The 20,198-nt window shown below is 40.8% G+C and overlaps 1 protein-coding gene across 2 annotated transcripts; it reads right to left on the bottom strand.

Annotated features, from left to right (window-relative positions):
• Positions 1–3,458: 3,458 nt before the first annotated feature.
• Positions 3,459–19,086, bottom strand: LOC134397721 (interleukin-20 receptor subunit alpha-like). Of its 2 annotated transcripts, XM_063124613.1 has the most exons (7): positions 18,944–19,086; positions 16,824–16,953; positions 15,670–15,848; positions 13,911–14,086; positions 12,489–12,630; positions 9,186–9,325; positions 3,459–4,499 (listed from the first exon to the last, which is right to left on the bottom strand). In XM_063124613.1, exons 2-7 carry the CDS (start codon positions 16,898–16,900, stop codon positions 3,492–3,494), a joined length of 1,722 nt encoding a protein of 573 aa, XP_062980683.1. In that variant the 5' UTR covers positions 16,901–16,953; positions 18,944–19,086; the 3' UTR covers positions 3,459–3,491. The 2 variants fall into 2 exon arrangements, with proteins under 2 accessions (XP_062980683.1, XP_062980682.1); XM_063124612.1 differs by lacking the exon at positions 18,944–19,086 and having other exon boundaries at positions 16,824–17,170.
• Between the last annotated feature and the right edge of the window lie 1,112 nt (positions 19,087–20,198).

Genomic DNA, 20,198 nt, shown 5'->3' with positions numbered 1-20,198 from the left:
TCCAGATGTTTTAGACCAACTTCCATCAGCCCCATCCTGGAGGGCCTTCTCTCTACCCCTTTCTCTCTTGCCACATCTGTCTCTCCCACTCTATATCCCCTTCTCCCCCCACACCTGTACCTTCTTTTTTCTCAGCTCACAGCAAGGAATCCATGCAAACTGGCAATGTGAAACAGAAAAATCACTTTGTGCAACACCAACTTGCCCAGCTCCTCTGTGGCCCTGTTTTCACTGTTTCTCAGTTGTTGCCTGGGGATCAGCAGAGCAGCAGAGGGGAAAGTCTGTTGGAAGGGAAGGTTGAATCCTATCCTCCTCCATGATTTCCCCCCTCGCTGCTCAGGTACCTTGGAAACCAGGGCTGCAGATGGGGTGGGGCCGAGGACAGTGGGCAGAGTTAGGGAGTTACCAGTCCCTAGAAGTTCTGTGAGTTTGCAGCCTAAGGGTATGAGAAGTTATAGTCTACAATACATTCCCACGCATTCCCTTGCCAGTGTGTCATGTTCAGTTTGCAATTAATAAGGAAATGTTTAAGTTGCCATACAGCTTTTTGCTGCTCCCAGGCATTCCATCCTTCCCACAACTGAAATTGGGATTGAAAGACTAAGGAGAAGTGTGCATACAAAGAGGGTTAGTTTTAAGCAAGCAGTTTGGGACTTAGCAGAATTCTGTCCCAGGGGCTGTGTAAACCTTGGAAAACCCCAGGGTGGCTGCACGGTGGTGTGCTGTTGATTATATGATGCCACTGCAATTGCGCACCCACCCCAGGGCTTTCTGATGAAGCTGCAGAGAAAAAAAGTTGGGGAATTATCCCAACTTATTTCTTCAGAGCAAGGCGAAGATGTGCAAGACAGCATCAAGACAGCCCCAAAGCCTCGCTCTGGACTCACAGTGGAGGTGTGGCTGGGCAATGCCTGGTGGAAGGCAACCTGTGATTGGTTGCCTTCCACCAGGGAGAGGGTGGCGCGGCTCTGGTCCCTGGATGGCTGCCCAGAAACCCTGCGCTTCCTCCTCAGTGTCGTGATTACCCGATGCCACCCTGGGAGAGGGAAAGCACGGGGTTTCCGAGGGACATGGCACCAACCTGGTGTCATGAAGATACCCCTTGAAAGCAAGCAAGAGATTAAGTAGTTTACCTTCTATAAAATTTAAATTATAGAAATTATTTCTAATTATGCATATGCAATTTTGTGCATATTTTTTTTACCCTATGGGCCTGAGCCCTACATCTTTTAGGTCCCTAGCACTGACCCTGTTTCTCTCTTCATAGTTTCTCTTTTCCAAACTGCCCAGAGAGCTTCTGCTATTTGGCGGTATAGTAATGAAATGAAATGAAATAAATAAAATAGTCTTAAAATTCACATTTATAAAAACCATGTTTGAACACTCAGGGAAGTTTCAAGCAGCTTTGCTAAGACACATTATTCACAGAAGATGCTCCTGTTAACCCTTTTTTTCCTAGGCACTTCCCTTCTGCATTTTAAAAACTGCAAGTAGGAAAAAATAAAGCTACAGCATTTTACTGAGAGCTCGTTTACAAATTCCCAGAATGGAATTTCAAAGCCAGTGGCATGTATAGCATACATTCATTCTTCCTAGTTTTGTGACCTTGCATTTGAGTGTGTTCAAAGCCAATTACATGTAATCAAACTGTCAGGCTCCAGCTAGTGAATTCCTCTATTAGTTTGAATTGTCCATGTAATTGATTATTCAAAATTGTTCAAAACACTGAATGCAACTACAACACTGAATGCAACTATGCTTTTCTATGGAGCAGTACTTACTGCTGCCAATTCCTCAGGTTGGATGAAAGTGTCAGGCCTGATTAATTTTAGGTGATCAGAATGCTTTAGGCTAATAGAGGTGACTTCCTTCAGGATGTTACAAGTGTCAACAATGATTTACTCATGCTGCATTGATGGGAAAATGGAATATATTTTACTCTTCTAGCTTGCTCCAGAATTACATTGCTTGCAAAAGGCACTTGGCAAGAAAGACAAACTACTAATTTCATTGCTCACAGCAAACCCCATAATTTCACTGCTCATAGCAAACCTCTGAGCCAGTGGTGACTGACCAAGAAAGAGATCTTGGGTTTGTAGTAGACAGCTTGATGAAAATGTCAACCCAGTGTGCAGTTGCTGTGAAAAAAGGCAAACTTCATGTTAGGCATAATTAGGAAAGGAATTGAGAATAAAACTGCCAATATACAGATCTATGGTGCAACCACACTTGGAATACTGTATACAGTTCTCATTACCATACTTAAAAAGGATATTGTAGAGCTGGAAAATGTGCAGAAAAGGGCAACTAAAATGATCAAGGGGCTGGAGCATCTCCCTTATGAGGGAAGAGTACATCAGCTGGGGTTGTTTAGCTTCGAAAAAAGAGGCTAAGTGGAGACATGATAGAGGTTATTATTTATTTATTTATTTATATAGCACCATCAATGTACATGGTACAAAATTTTGCATGGTATGGAGAATGTGGATAGGGAGACATTTTTCTCCCTCTCTCAAAATACTAGAATCCGGGGTCATCCCATGAATCCGATTGGTGGGAGATCCAAGACAAATAAAAGGAAGTACTTGTTCACACAGCGCATAGTTAAATTATGGGACTCACTACCACAATGTAGTGGATGGCTTGAAAAGGGGGTTAGATAAATTCCTGGAGGAGGAGGTTATCAAAGCCTACTAGTCTTGATGGCTATGTGCTACCTCCACTGGATGCTGTTAGCTGACCTCTACCAAGCAATAAAATACCTTGATTTGTTGTTTCACAGCCAATTCACATCGACAATTCGCGTTGTCACTCTGTTCCAAGTCTAGCTAACTTTTTCTTTGCCTCAACAGTGTCATACTTGGGGCAAACAAGTTATTTATTATATTTAGTACATTTATAGCCCACTTTTCCCCCCTCTTGCAAAGAACCCAAGGCAGCTTTCATGGTTGATCTCTCCATTTTATCCTCACAACAACCCTGTGAGGTAGGTTAGGCTGACAGTCAGTGGCTGGCCCAAAGTCACCCTGTGGGTTTCCATGGCCGAGTGGGGACTAGAACCTGGACCTCCGATACCCAGTCCAACACTTAAGCCACTACAACACACTGGCTCCCTTTAAGATAAAGATATCTTAAAGCTGATAACTTTATTTACTGAAAAATAAATTCTTTTCAAGACTGAACAGATGTGTGGAACCACAGTTGACAAACATTCTTGCAAATAGCCAAGGTTTCCAGCTTAAATCAGGACTGAAATTCAGCAAGTTCACAAGGTCCTTGCTGATCTGTATTTAATTGCAAAACTTTATAACAAGCTATTTTGGTTTGAATCAACATGATTCTCAAATATTTGCACTAGTGCAAGACTACATTGAATGAAAGGGGATTTCTTTGTTGCAGCTGACTGAAGATTGGAAGCAATGGTCTTTGTTAATGGTCATCAGTTTGAACCATAGATAGTAAACTAAATCCAGGAATTGAAAAAAAGAAGTTTAGGCTGGCATTTGTATATGTAGTTCCCACTGTTCTTTAAATTGTAGAAGATGCATTTCCTCATATTCCCCTAATAGCTCATCAGAGCACTGCTTCTCATAAAGTCTGGACATGAATTCTTCCTCCAGAGGTTCTTCATACATTTTACTCTCAATTATTTCTTCATGTATGTCATTTGTTGAACTGGACAGAGAAGGTAAATAAAGCCTGCCAGTCTGGGGATTCCAGTCTACTATTATGCACTGGTCATTATCTGCTTCTGCTTCCTTTGCAGTTGCAAAAGGTTGCTGTTTTTTGAATGCAGTTCCTTTCTCATCCAAAAATGGCTCTTTTTGATCAGTTACCAAACAAATGTCTGCAGTCACATCACATTCAGAACAAAAATGCTCGTTTAGCTCATCGCTCGCCAGGTTTATCAAAGAAACTTGGAGGTCATCATGTAATTCTATATGGGAAAAATCTCTCTTATTCAAAAGGAGTTCTGTTAATTGCTCTACCGAAGAGATTGCTGGACCTTCTGCGGTAAACCAGGGACAGTAGGTCTGTTCTGTGTCATCAGTTGTTGAGCCTGATAGAGCTTTTTGTGAGTCGTGTAGCAGTTCCTCCAGTGTGCAAGTAGCATCTTTTAAGGTAAAGCTTTCTTGTTCTTCTTGCACATGTTCAACCCTCACATCAAATGCATATACCACAACCTCATCATTGTGTTTCTGGTCTGGAAGCCCATGGGATATAGGGTTCATGATTGGTGGCCTGTTCCCATCTTGCTCATTTTCAAATACAAATTCCTTGTCTAGAAATCTCTTGTCTACTAGTCCTTTTCCTGAAGATTTTTCCTCAACGTAGTCTACATCACAAATCCCAGTACTGTTGCAGCCATTGTCTAGCAAGTGACTGTCCTTCTGAAGCGTTGGGCTCTCATCAACAATATTCACATCAATGAAGTTAAACACTATTATTTCAGAAGGAACAAAATTGTCTCTTTCGCATGTGTTATTGTACTTCAAAACCTGAAACAGAAGAGAGATACACTTTGAAAAAGAAAATAGAGAGAGCTGTTAATTTCTATTTCTACTTTAAGTTAGGACCCCAGTTCAACTGAAGTGAATTATTACTAAGTTTCACTGAACTCAACAGAACAAGTTAGTCACAATTAGGGCTGTGGAGAATTTTCACCCTCAAACATTTTGTGGGCGAAAATGGTGTTTGGAGGAAGGCGGGCTGAATGCCCTGAAATCCACTTAATCCAACCCCTTGTCATGGCCTTTCAGAGCCACTGTTTCTTTCCTTTGCTATTGGGTTCAGCACCTACCCTTTGCCAGCGATTCTTACCAACCAAGGATCAGGTAGTGAATGACATGTCACAACACAATGTAGCCAATCTACATTGATTACATAGCACTGAGCACAGATGTGGAGCTCATGTCCCTAAACTCTGAATGAAGGCCAAGAGGGAAGAGAATGTATCTCCCAATCTTGAGGCAAGCAGATGGATGCTCCTTGTCTTGTTTCGCTGTCATTCACTGGAGAGCAATGTAACCTGTACAATACAGTTAGAGCAGAGAACTGCCCTGCTGGTTTTATCAACATGTACTTGTTCTCTCCACCCTCCCCTAGAATCCATAGTCATACATTGTGATTCCCCTTTGCAAGAGCCCACAGGAAATAAGCAAAGGCGCATCTTTTTTGCAGTGGGCAGGAGTATTCACCTGTATTAGCATAAGCTCTCCTAACTGCAACTAACTCAAGTCTCATTGCATTTAATGGGACTTACATCTCTGACTAATTTTAGCTGGATTTGGTCTATATATAGAATTCAGGTGTTTCCACCCAGCAACTATTAAGGACATTAGGGGCATTGTATGCACCACTTTCTTTGTACTATTCACATTTTGGAGAAAGCTAAGATCACCTATACTATTATTTCCTGCGTTGCACTAACAATAAGTAGGAACACAGGAACCTGTCAGATCATCTAGCCTAGTGTTGTCTCCATTGACTAGCATCAGCTCTCTAGGGTTGCAGGCAGGAATATTTCCACCTCTACCTGGAGATACCAGGGTTTGAATTTGGGACCTTCTGTGTGCAAAGCAGAGGCTCTACCACTGAACAACAGCCCTACTCCACTACCTTCTGCTAATAGAGATATATACCTATAGGTACTGCTAGATGTTAGAGTCATTTATGTGGGGCTGAGACTGAACTGAGCAGTTTCAGTGAGTTTCAACAAAGCTAAAGCATTGGGTACCCCCAGGCCATCCATAATCTGTTAGAACATATCTATGGTAGCAGCTAAGAAATGAAAATACACAATATTAAGCTGAACCAATGACTTGTTTGTACAGTTCAATATCCTCTGACAACAGCAAACTAACTCACTTCAAACCCAAAATTTACATCATTAAGAGGTGAAAGAGAAGTAGCAGCCCCAGTGATATGAAGGACTCTGGACTTATCTCTCATCCAAGGACAAGTGATTATTCAAATAACAGCCAAGTTACTACCTGACCTAGACAGGTAAGCCGAGTGTGAAACCAATACCTATATTAGCTACACAAGTAATCTATAGAGAAGCCAAGATGGTGAGCAAGTTTATGTAGCTGAAAACACTGTTTAATTATTTGGCTGCATAGATCAGTACCATAGACTCAAGCTACCTAGGAAAGTCGCCTGGGCCCAAAACCTCTGAAATGATCTCAGGTATCGAACATGATTTGGTTGACCAACTTCAAACTTAAGTTCTAAGGAAGATTAATGGTTAACGGATCTAGTAGTGAACTACAAGTCAAACACCTTCAAAACATTTTGCAAGGACAATTCAAGTCTTCTGAGAATTTTGGGATTGGCTGTGAATGACTTATGAATGGCCTTCAACCTTTTCAGAACTGGGACACACCTTTAAGAATTGGGTTTCTAAACATACATTTAACGACCCTCCTCCTCCTCCTCCTCCTCCTCCTCCTCCTCCTCCTCCTCCTCCTCCTCCTCCTCTTCTTCTTCTTCTTCTTCTTCTTCTTCTTCTTCTTCTTCTTCTTAACCATATATATTACATGATGGTAGTGTTTCTGTTGTGACACACCTTAGATCACCATGACTCCACAGTGGGTCCCGACTGAGTAGTTGAGGACCGATGGCCTAGAGGGGTGTTGACATCTCTCTGCACCATCTTCACACTTTCCTCTCATAATAAGGATGTAATTGATCTACTGCAGTCTCTGTCTTGGTTACTTTTTCCCTTCTACCTTTTCCCTTCAGTCCACGTAGACTTCTACTGAAAGTTAGCTTTTTCTTCCTCTGGTGGGATAGTTACTCTGCTCCTTAAGTGTCTACATTGTTTTCATGTAACTTTCCTTATCCATCTAATTCTTAGATGGCTCTGCTGCTTGCCTTACTTGATTCTCTAGTCACATAATAGCCTTCACTTTTTATTGATTAACATTATTACATCTACGGCTGTGAGTTTCCTTAGGTGATAGCATATCAGTGCTATTCAACATTGCTAGATAAGGAAGTCCAATTATGAGAAGGTTAAAATGAAAACAATTCTCCTGGCCAACGTCACATTTATCCCTTTTTGTTCAGATTTCAAGATGTTATTAAATGGGGGTATTTATTAGGTTGTCTAATTAGTTGAACAGGCTGGTTCCTATACTTGGCTGCTAGCTGGATAAAATATTAATGTGTTTAAAACAGCTGAACCCAAAGCAAAGTAATTTGCTTGATACGTGTGTGTTGTAAATTCTTCTGAAACACTGCTGAACCAGATGAGAGTTTAGGGTAGCTGGGGACAATCTACATTCAGCTCAGTTTGGAGCTTTTGCATTTCTTAATTATTTCCTTTTCTTAGTGATTAATTCAAGCATTAGTAATTTGTGGCCATTGATTTCTTCTTTTTATGGATCTTTTGTGTGTAAATATAGCTTTGCTGTTGACTTCCTGGAGCTTTATTGCCCATGAATACTTTAGTCCTTGCTTGTGGCAAAGCCCCTTTGCAAGAATGTTCATTTTCATGTTCATTAACTTTGAGCAACTAGTTTAGGGAAGACTGTTGAAGATCAGCCTATTAAGATGACATAAGAAAATGCAGTACATTTCTCATGGTTAGGAAAAAGTTTGTAAAAATGTCTAGGGAAGCACATTTAGTAGCATCTGGGAAAGGCTCCAAGACTTCTGATACCCACAACTAGTCAGGACTGATAGTCCTCATATTTCCCTTGTGTGTAGTTGTGGCAAAACAGCATCACAATTGTTCAAACAGGACATGATGTGGACACAACGTGAGTGCTCCAAGTTTGGTGCTCTCAGTGAGTTCTCCTTTCTGAAAATGAAGGCATCTCAACATAGACTGGGTCATGGTGCTGGTGGTCTAGACCTTTGCCCGGCCTCCTGCCAAATCACTTGCCCCACTGAAGCTGCTATCAACCACAGAAAAGAGAACATATGAGGCTAAGCTCTTAAACCCTAGATTTCCCCCTTCTTGGCTTATAGCAGGGGATTTTATGTGAGTGGAGGAGGGATTTAGATTGGGGCCAAGGTGGAAGGACAAAGGATTTGTCTCCCTTCACCAGTTCAAAGCTTCCCAACAGCCAACATCTGCCAAGAATATCCTTGTCATGCATGATTCACATTCATAAAGGAGGAGGAGCTGTTGCCCGGCCTTTCCAACTTTTCCTTCCATAGCTTTCTGTCATGTGGCTAATCTTCCTTGATCTTCTACCTCCCAACTGCTTACAAAGATTACTGCAAGAGATACTGCAGTCAAAAAACAATAGCAGCTGAGCCAGCAGCTCCTCCTTTTCTCTGAAAATGAAAGCTAGGGCTCCATCTTTATTGGGAGTAGTCAGGGTGGGGTGGATGAGAAATAAATACTTCAAGGTTTCTTTATCTGAAGATTACTGTGATGCTTTGGGCTCATCTACACCAAGCAGTATATTCCAGTATGAAAGCAGTATATAAAAGGCAGACACTACTGCTTTATAGCGGTATTGAAGTGCACTGACAACTGTTGGGGCCTACTGACACATACCATAACTGTTTTTATACTGCTTTCATAGTGTTACATTCTGCTTGGTGTGGACGTGTCATGGGCCCCCAACAGCTGTCAGTGCACTTCTGTACCACTATAAAGCAGTAGTGTGGCTCCTGACTTTTATATACTGCTTTCATACTGAAATATCCTGCTTGGTGTAGATAAGCCCATAGTCTGCCTCCAGGATAGTTCTATGGAACTGTGTGCACCTTGGGCACTTCTGAGCAGCTGCACAGACAAGAGTGTGAAGACAGAGGGATACATTTCACTGCAAACAGGAATGCCGCTGTCCACACCACCATTGTGTGTGAAGGTTCCTCAGACATCTGCTACCTTGAGAGGATTGTTCTATCCTTCATGAGATTCTATCCTTAACCTAAACCCCACACAAAATGTCATCAGCAGAACCATGTGGGATAAATAACAACCAAATCTCCTTTCTTGCTCTCTTCCTCTCAAAAGGAATGTGTGAGAAAGCATGACGGTGGGACTTCCTGTGACTGGGCATCTGCATAATGTCCCAGCTAAACAGTTACTTCTTCTATGTAGTTGAAACAAAAACAGCTTCCTCATATGGGATATTTTTAAATGTAAGAGCTAGGCTTAATCATATGATGCATTATGAACTGCACTGGTGTAGCATCAAGGGATAATGAAGAGCCCTTACCAAATTCGTAGGGTACTTTTGCTTCGTGATATGAATATACCTGCATACAAAACAGCTTGACACCACAGCAATAAGGACTATTAAAAGAACAGGCAAAATATATCCAAATACGATTGTTGAAGTATGCTTGAAAGTTGAGCCTGTTGAGAGAGAAAAAGATGCTGTTCATTTCTCCAAACATCCAATAGTTTTCATGAGATTTTGTTGATAGTTGTGTATGGGATGCTAAAGATGGTCCATTTAAGGGGGAAAGAATAAAAAAGGATATTGATGGGACTTCTAAACAAAACAACCATGGCCTCGTTCAGACAATACGCTGAACCATGCTGCTTAACCACAAAATGGTTAATGGTTAATGCATTCCCTTAACCATTTTGTGGTTAAGCAGCATGGTTTAGCGTGTTGTCTGAACCAGGCCTATATTTTAGACCTGGTTGCGATGTCAACAAGCTCAGTACAATCATAGTATAAGATTTGTGAATAACAGTGAAAATCATGAAAGCCAGGCAGAATTGAAGAAGTGTTGCCTATAGATTCAATCATGACATTTTGACACAATCCTTTCCTCAACATTTGTCCATGCATAATCCAGCATTTTGTGAAATATTATCCCTTCCAGAATATGTATGCATGCTGTGAAATAATTACTCTTTTTAACTTCTTACTTGTAACAACAGCTGGGTTAGAGTCTTTTAAAGTCTATATTTAGGCTGTTCTTCCATAGCAAGCCACTGAGGTCCTTTCCAGCAGCTTCTTTCTTTGCTCAATTTATCCCATTTATTAGGATACATAGACTACTAAAAAGGGCTGACTTGCTTGTTTCTAATAAAAGATTCAAAATTATGCTCTTCGGAATCAAATGAAACCAGAAAAGCATTCACTTACTACTGCAAAGCTGAAAGTGAAAAGCTGTAAAAGCAGGCCTATTTCTGCAAATCTAACCTGCAATGGGTGCAACAGAGAACGTATTAGAGGAATATTTTATTATCAACTTTGTTTCTCCTTTCCTGCACAGTGGGAATCCCAGGTAAGCCCTCTTTGGAGGAAGGAGCATTGGATTATTATTTACAGACTGAGAGTGAATGGGTGGGAAGATGCAGACGGCTCAAATGTGCTTCTTCTAAGACAGGAGCGCAGATGCTCCACCCACCCAGTCCTCCAGGGACCATATGATATCAGGTAGGGACGTGACCGACAGAGATGTGGCACAAGCCTCCATGGGGTAGATGTAGAGCCTCCATGGGCTGGATTAGGCTTGTGGGTGGGAGGTTCTGCAGCCCAATAGTCAGAAAGCTTGTGGTGGTGGTACAATGGAGAGACATTTTAAGACAGTGTGAAAACCCCCCACTAAAGACAAGCAGGTTAATATGTTTAATGCTATTGGATTTATTATGTCATTTTGTAACCTCCTGGTGCCCTTGCAATCATACGACAGGCCATTGGAAGACTTCTGTCTCAGCAGTTCGAAGAGGATAGTACCTGCACATTTCCTTGTATCTCCATAAGCAAAAAAAGCAAATCAGGGAGGAGACCTGGACTATTCCTAAGAGGACCAGCAACTCTCCCTCCCCAAATGATGCATGTGTGTTGTGAGATACTTATGAGTAATGGAATGTATTCTCGGAAATGAAGGAAGGCTGCAATGAATGAGTCGGTCAAATACTGGAAGTAGCTATGCATGAAGAACTGGGCCATAATCTGTGCAGGCCGTAAATCCAAAAAGCTTAGAGTATATCAGGATGCTCCCACTAAGTCGTCCAACATGCAAAGAACTTCATAAAACAAGAGGGAATGTATAAACTTGGAGCATATATGAACACATGACTCTACCTTCTATTGAATCAGACTACTGGTCCATCTAGACTAGTATTGTCGACATGGACTGGCAACAGTTCTCTAGTGTTTCAGGCAGCAATCTTTCGCAGGCTTACCTGGAGATGCTGGAGATTGAATCTGGGACTTTCTGCTTGCAAAGCATGTGCTCTGCCACCTAAGTATTTTGGCAGAATATGCATTGTAGTGTGTAAAATTGGTAAGAATTTATTGTATCTTGTAGCTGTGACTAGATGTGTGTGTGGTGTGTAAGATAACTATGAGTAATGGGATGTATTCGTGGAAATGAAGGAAGACTGCCATGAATGAGTCAATCAACATACTGGAAGCAGCATGTTGCTTAGCTTAGCAAAGATACTTTCATTTAGGTGTTACCGGTGTCAGTGGCAGACCTGGCTACATTTAGAAAAAAATGGGACTAGTGGTACAACAGGTCCAAAACGAAGGATGAGAACATCAACATCATAGGGGTTATAAAAGACCTGGGTTTGATAAGTTTGGGAGAGAACCTGGGGGAATGATAAACCCACCATATGTGCTTAGGCTGGCTTTGTCCACCAGGCCTTTCATTTAAGTAAATAGGGAAATTTGATTTTGACTATTAGATTGAGAGGAACTTAGGTTTTACTATGTTAAGTATATGCTTGCTACGATCTTAATTTTTTAAAATGATTATAACTTCTGTGTATGTAAGAATGTTTGTGATCTGCCTCATTTTAGCTAAAGCTTATTATTCTCTTAGACTGTTTGAGCAATGAAAATGTAATTTTTTAATATCAAATTTATGCTGTCTGTCTTGAGAGATGTTTCAGAGACCATTTCCTACGTATTAATTCTTGAAGTCCAGAACACTTGGTAAAGATTTGTAAATCTATCACTGAGTGAGTTCTGTCTTTTAAAACCGTTGTATGCTCTCTTGATCTGGTGAATCTCAGATACAGTCATTCAAGTTTAAGAAACAACAAGCTTAAGAAACAACAAGCCATTCATCCAGACCAGACTCAAACCTGCAGCTCCAGACTTTGTTTCCTCATCTAACTTGATGTGATCATTCTATATAGCTCACCAGTTGGACTGATTTGGATTGCCCCTTGCCTCTGGGCAAATACTTACACAGCTGGAGTTTCTGAGCAGTTACTTATGTAAGTGGAGCTCTAAAGGAGTGGTAATGGCTCCCATGACAGATCTGGCCTGACCTTGACAAAAAGCAATCAGGGTTGCATGAAGATATGATTGGATGGGGGAGGATCCTCAGTTTTCTTGGTTACATAGAGGTCTAGCTAAGAAACAAGGTTATATGCCTTTTAAAAACCAAGGACTTCATCTCATGAAGAGGAAAGGAAAGGCTGCTTTTATATATTAGTAGAATTGACTCTGGACTGCTTTTATATATTAGTAGAATTGATTCTGGAATAAAAAGAGAATTTCTGCACCCAGTATTCTTGGTGTGTTTTATAATCCTTTGCTTACCTTTAAGAGTAACAATGCAATGTTCTTTGGAAAATCTACTAAGCAGAAATGGAGTAATATATATCTGCACTGTGACACAGTACACTGTATTAGGTTCTAACAAGAGTACATCCAGTCTGTTGTTTTTAATGCAGAACATCCACTAGGAGAAAGAAGGCAATTTTACCAATTAGAATTCAAGTATTACAGCTCACTGAAGAATCACAGAGAGTCAGAAAGATTCTAACAATGGTTCCATTTTAGAACAACCACAGAGTAAAGAGAAAGTCTCACCTCTATTGTAACGTTACTACTCTTAACCTCACATAAAAGGGAAAATACCCGGGAATGAAGGGAGCTTGTAAAAGTATGGTGTTTTAAGTTGTAATATAATTTCTTCTACTTTTTCAGTGTATTCGGCTAGATGTGCACCTTTTACCAGTGTGTCATGTAAAGAGAGATTATCATTATAATTCTGACACTTGCCCCAGCCCTCTTTCCCCTCTAGTTTATGCCTCCTTAGGTCTCTGTTTTGGGACTGTGAAGGCCAACAGGCTCATGTTGCGTTCTCCCTTTCCTAACACTCTTCCCAGTGAAGCAAACGGAAGGATATGCTACATGATGTATGTTAAGAGTAGTTCCAGGTTATGACATCTGGATACTCCACTCTCCATGGCTGTGGTCTATCTCATGGTGGCTTCAGGGCTACCATCAGGGTAGAGATGACCGGCAAGTGGAAAAACACCTCCTTTCTCTCTTAATTTTGCTTCTAGTTCCTACTGCAGGCACTCTTCCTCCCCACAACTTCAATCCCAAGCTGCTGCAGTTGTCACATATTTGAGGCAACTGGATGGATGGCAGGTATCTGTTTGACATGGCACACTGGAGCCTAAAACCTGGAGTTCCAGACATGTCTTTCTTTGCTAAGGAGTTCTCAGCCCCAACTAGACCTAGGCTACTCCCCTTATTGAGGCAAAAAACAGCATGGAAGAGGGGAAAGATTTTGAAAGCAAAAACACCATCCCACAGAAAAAGATTTAAGTTTCCACTCACCACACTGTTCTGCTCCAGACTGCAATTTTTAACAACTGTTTTCCATTGATGTTGATTTTAAAAAGAGCTTGGGAAAACACTCATACGACTAAGCATCACTTGTAGTTTAACTCTCACTTCGCCTACCATTATGCTCCCAAGAGCCAGCTTTTGCCTTCATCGTTAAATATTCAGAGCTACAGAACACCCCTCTTAGCACCCATATGCGGTAAGTGGTCACATCTGGCTAATTAGCAACTGGGCAAGATCTACGCTACTGCTTTAAAATGGTTTATAACAGTAGTGACAACTGTTGGGGTGCAGGACACACTCCATGTACAGTTTTCAAAATGTTTTCAAAGTGTTATATCCTGCTTAGTGTAGACCTGTCCCTTTGTTTACAGCCCTTACCTTTTTCTTTATTTTTTTGTTGAACACAGACACATTATATTGCAAGCCAGAATATATTTGATGCAAATACTCAGTTTTGTCTCTGGGGTTTCTCTTCCATTTCTCAGGTGGCGCCACAATTACCAAAATAGATTTTTCAGTAGAAGTCAGGGAAAATGCTGGTGGATCAATTTTAGCTGGAAAAGCAAGAATATATAATTGTGTATACACAACACGACAGCAAGCAGAACCAATTGTGATAGTATTCCCTCTTGGGTCCATTATTTTGTTCTATTTTTAATAGGAACCCTTTAAGAGGCATCAAACTTATAACTAATAATTCCTCTTAGTTTCTCTTAAACCTTAAAATTAACTAACGTTTACTTAGAAGATGAAATGTATTGACCAGGGTCTAAAGAATTGAGACAATAGTTTTATGAACCCACAGAAGTTTTAGAGTTGTTTTTCATAAACAGCAACTCTTGCCACCATGCCAATGGTTTTGAACTCAGGGAAGATTCAAAACCAGTTTGTAATATGACACAAGGGTCTGCGTAATCAAACAGAAAATGTCAAAAATTATAGTTGATGAAGGCAGACCTTTTGTGTGAGCCAACCAAAGCCACACACTATGAGCTTCTTTAAGAGCTTTTTCAAAAAAGCTATGTGAATGTTGTGCTATGAATGTGCATATAATGAGGACCCAATGGAGTGTAATGAGATCTATGAGAACTCTTGTTGGAGGGAACAGATTGAAATATATATATAAATCACAGACTACGATACAAATCAGCATGCAAAAACCTTTATAAAACCAAGAGCCACAAAGTACATGACCCCAGATGCTGTTGCTTCTCTACTGCGGCCAAGTAAGGACAACTGCACACTGGCTCTCTGGTATTAGCAATGAAATGTTAGATCAGGGGTAAAGATTTTCTAGAGGTCACTGTGTTCTTCGCTATGTGATGAGTTACAAAGTAATTTGTACAATTACTGCATGCAAAAACAGTCATGCGTGCGCGCGCATGGAGGGAGATAGTTAGCCATGAATATAGTGCAAAACCACAGTGGTTGTGTGAATTTGCCCAGTCCTATGTAGCCTTTGGGCAATTGCATGAATGCAATTGATGTGCACATTGTTTTGTTATGCAAATAGCAGCCACAGGAAAGCCTGACCAGCCTCAAAGCCATGAAGGTTGGGGAAGTCATTTAGCCTGCCATGGTCAGCCCCCTAAAAATTGCCTCTCTGAAGTGATTTGCATTTCAAGGGCAGCACCCATTGGCGCCAACAGGCTTGAAATGCAAGCTTAGGAGACATGTTTTTTGTTGGGACCATGACAAGAGAGAAATTCCCTCTTCTCATTCCCATCTCCTACAGTTCTGAGGTTGCTCAGGCTTCCCCCAGCTGCTATTTATATAAGAAATATGTGCACATTAATTGCATTCATGCAATACATATCACATCTAGTTTGGACCTCGAAGAAGATAGGCAAAGAGCTGTCCATATACAAGGCAGCCATGACAAAGCCGTGATTTAATTCCCACACACGATCTCTGCCCCTTGCTGCAATGTTGTTGCTATAATTCACATATGTTCAAACACACTTCACATGGATGCATTTTATAAACATTTCATCACACACATTTTAATTGAATTTACTGAGCAATATTAGTTTTGATTTTCATGCCTTGAAATAATCAAATAGCTAATGCAAACGACTTTCATCCAGAATTTTATAACACTATTATGAACACATGAATTCCATAGGTCTCTCCTTACTGTCTGTTAATGGGTTAAACCGTTCAGATTCTGCCCAGCTGGAACAGTTTCCATGTAAAAAGGCTTTCACTCTGGCATGATATAGCTCTTTGTGGTCATATGTGCGATGTGAGAGGTCACACCAGTTTTGACTGATATTTTTGCATTCTGCTATTTTAATCCATTTATCTGTACCATATCTAAAGTTCAAATAATAAAAGGAAAGGGAAAAATTAGCATTCACATAGTTAATCCTTGTCCATAAATATAAGACCAAAATTACTTGTGTTTCTCTATGATGTTCCCATGAGATTTTTTTTTTAAAAAAAATTGAGCTACTATATCTGAAAGAACTGGGCATGTTTAGCCTGGAGAAGAGAAGATTGAGGGGAGACATGATAGCACTCTTCAAATACTTAAAAGGTTGTCACACAGAGGAGGGCCAGAATCTCTTCTCGATCTTCCCAGAGTGCAGGACACGGAACAATGGACTCAACCTAAAGGAAGCCAGATTCCAGCTGGACATCAGGAAAAACTTCGTGACTGTTAGAGCAGTATGACAATGGAATCAGTTGTCTGGTGAGGCTGTGGCCTCTCCCACACTAGAGGCCTTCAAGAGGCAGCTGGACAACCATCTGTCAGGGATGCTTTAGGGTGGATTCCTGCATTGAGCAGGGGGTTGGACTCGATGGTCTTGTAGGCCCCTTCCAACTCTGCTATTCTATGATTCTATGATCTTTTCTTCTCCTGAAACTGTTTAATAGTCAATACCTCTACAGCTAAACATACATTAAATAATTAATTTAACAGAAAGAACCATCGTTGGTTTTCTATTTTCTGATCTGGCAGGGAGTGGATAAGACAGTGAGGGCAGAATCACCAGTTTCCCAGAGGCCCAGATTTATTTATTTTTTAAAAAAGAGTCAATCCATTGAGCAGAGTTGCACCCACTTTAACTTCTCATCTGCCTCTCAGAACTGTTGCAAAAGCAAGCACAATGAAGTGTTTTCCACAATGAAAGTGCTATAACAATAACCACCACTTATGGTAGTGTGGAACAGTCTTCCTAACCTGGTGTCCTCCACGTATGTTAGACTACAACTCCTAGCATCCCTGGCTGGGAGGTGCTAGGAATTCAGGAAGGCTGTTGTAGAAGAATCAACAGTCAAACATACATCAAATACTTCACTTGATAAATTAATTCATCCTCTGCTATCCCTGCTGGTGGCAACCAGTGTAAGATGTTCCTCATGTTTTTGGAGATGAAATGGACATTCTTTGGGCTGGGCAGAGTACAACGTGATGCTGTTGGAAGAGAAAGCAAATAAGTAACAATACTGTGCATACAATTAAAAAAGACATGTGAATTAATAAGAGGCCATTGTGTTTTACACAATGCACCACAGGATTTTGAAAATCTGGTGGGCGCGGTAAGCAAAAGGAATAGCTGACTGGGAATTGTGCAACACTATGAAGCTTTCCTTACTAGTCACTAGAATAATTCCTGAGCCCTTACCAAGGTTTAGCTTCCATTTTTGGCTAGGCCTTACTGGCTAAGCCAAGAATTGTATTCACCAGGTCTCCCACTACCATGAAGCCCCTGACTTTGCTTGATGGAAAAACTGGGCAAGGGGTGTGTGCTATTTGATGTCAGTGCCTGAAGGCACTCTATGCATCTTCAGGCAGCGGTGGCCAATACTCTCCATACCTTCCACTGACAGAGAGGCAAGGTAGGGAACATGTACTGTTGGGCTCCACTGCTTCTATTGTACCTTTAGGCAGTGCCAACCAATGCCCCTGCCAGACTTCCCCTGCCAGACTTTCTAAGGCAAGCAAGGAGAGGTATTTTGCTGAAGCTATTCAGGCACCTTGGCCAAGCAGCTTTCAAACAATCCAGTGGAGTTTGATGGCTCTGATTTCAGTGGGGCTGTAATTCCATTCTGGATTTCAGTCAAAACCAGCCCAGAACACCAACAGAGCTATCCAAGGTGCTGAATAGTAGTCCCAGGGTTTTTAAAGTTCAGCACCTTGGATAGTTCCTTTAGAGTTGTGTCTGGTCCTGACTGAAACCCAGAATGGAATCACAGCCCCACCAACAATACCCAGCATTTCCCACCATTTGGGAGGAAACAAGGATAATGGGCAGATGACCGCAGCACACCCTGCAGCTTCAAAGGTCCTCATGCTTGCCAGAGGATAGTGCCACACCTATCATGTCTAGCAGTTTTGTTGAATTCTGCTTCTTAGCAGGGCTGGCCTTCCTCCAAGGCAGACTGAGACTCTCGCAATACTGGTGGATCAGGACAGGCAGCAGATTGTGCTCCTCCCATCCACCATCCAGAGGGCCACTTGCCATCACCCGCTGCATTTTCCTGCCTGACTGCAGCTGTTGAGGAGTGCCACTGCTAACCAGACCAACGCCTTGTTCTGAGGAAGACCACTCAGAGAAAGGCATTGGGTGTTCTAGAGAGCCCCAGTAGCCGCTTTCACCTTCCCTGAAACACTTGCAGTGCCCAATACCTCAGTTTGAGGGGTCCTTCCTCAGATTGAGGCATTGCTATTGGCCAGGTGATCCTGGCGACTGCCTGAGCCACAGCGGCATTGGTAGTTTCTGTGCTCACCTCATCCACAATGAGGGAACCCCTCAGAGCAAGGCATTTATGGGCAATACATGGGTTTTACTTTGGTTTTATTACAGGCTGCACTGGTTTTACCCATTGCTGCTGTTTTTATTTTGTGCTGTTTTATTATCATTGTTTCATTGTGATTTTGTACTTTGTTTTTAATTTACCTAACAAACTATTCAGCTATTAGGTAGTCTAAAGGTATAATAAATGAATCTATGAATGAATATATAGCTATAAAGGAGATTTGTCATATTTCTTATCTGGAAGTTGTACATTGGAGGTAGTCGTGATCAGGGATGAGGTGAATGGAATTATATTATTACAACTTCCGTAAAGAAATGCCAAGAACAGCAGAAGAAAGGCATTATAAGAATGGTGGGAAGATTATAAGGTATGCACTTTGTAGTAGAGTTATAAAGATATAGAAGTGGGAAGAGTAATGAAGGATTAGATTAGACAGAAGGGAATAATTCCATTGAAAAGGAAGATTGGTAAGAGGACAGTGGTACTGAAGCAATATCATTTAATGAAACTGGCAAACTGAAAAATAAAATTGAAGCTGTACTGTTCTCAACCCAACATATGAGGACTTACACAATAAATATTTGTAGATGGAGGACAAAAGCTACTGAACGCCATTTAAAATTAAGAGACTGTGGTCACACTACCTTTCCTGCATCAATCAGTGGGGTGGGCTAGATGACATACCAAGCCTCCTCAACTCTACGATGCTGCCTTAAGAATAGAAAACATTTGGCTATACAATGTGATACAAACAAATTCACCCTATTTATGTTTTCAAAGACTTTTTCAATAACCACCTAAAAATATACAGGGAAAATGAAATTAAATAAGCCCTGAATTTCAAGAAATGGTGTTCCTTTTTCAGAGTATATAGTAAAGTAAACTTCTAAATACAATAAATAACTTCTGAAAGATTTTGGTCAAACAGAAGGTATTTTCTAAATCATCTTTTTGAGTTTACTTTTTCAAATGCTAAGACATTAACTGAAAAACAATATATCAATTGCAAAATCTACATCAAAATACAATATCCAGTTACGTTCATAACTTAATGCTTGTTGTAAAATCACATTGTGGTAAGGCACCTGTAAAACTCTTCTATAAAGAAAGGTATATTCTGTTGCTACTGATCTTTTTCTTGGAGCCAAAAATGGGCACCACGTTTGGTAGACTACTGAGCAAAGCAGAACTAAACTGGTGTATGCATAAAATGCTAGTACACACCCTAAGTGCTTTGTAAATGTTAAATAGTGACTTGTAATTATGTATAAAGTAATAAAAGTCCAATTATAATTGAGTAATTGCCTGACCTTGTTCTCAGTGTTATTTACAAGTGTCATGTCTAGACTGGATTATACCCTATGTAATTCAGATTAATTTCTTCCTTTTCATCATCATCATCATCATCATCATCTAAATGTATGTGTCATTTTCCACCAGAAAAAGTATGCACACACAAATCTATAATTAATATAACATAGAAAAGTCATTATAAATCACACGCAGCACACTAATACAAATAGGAACATAAAAACACGATCTAAAAATAATAAAATAATGAAAACATTCATTCTCCCCTCTCCAAAAAAGACTTGCCTCCCTGCCCCCCACAAAAGCAGCCTGCAACAACTGGTCCATAACTAATGTCTAAATGCCTAGGAAAATAAGTACATATTTGCATGGTACTGAAAAGATAACAGTGTTAGCACCAGGTGAGCTTCATTAAGGAGTATGCTCCATAGATACAGGGTTATACCAGAAACTGCCACTCCCTGAGCTTCTCTTGAGGGAACACACAGAGAAAAGCCTCTGATGCCAACCTCAGGGACCAGGTAGATTCATATGAGAAGGCCTGGGTAGGTTCAAAACACTACTAGTGTTGACCAACTTGCTTGAAAC

Source organism: Elgaria multicarinata, chromosome 4, assembly GCF_023053635.1.
Source record: "Elgaria multicarinata webbii isolate HBS135686 ecotype San Diego chromosome 4, rElgMul1.1.pri, whole genome shotgun sequence".
Classification (NCBI taxonomy): domain Eukaryota; kingdom Metazoa; phylum Chordata; class Lepidosauria; order Squamata; family Anguidae; genus Elgaria; species Elgaria multicarinata.
Note: the sequence above shows the minus strand (reverse complement) of the source record. Positions and strands in the feature narration are given on the sequence as shown.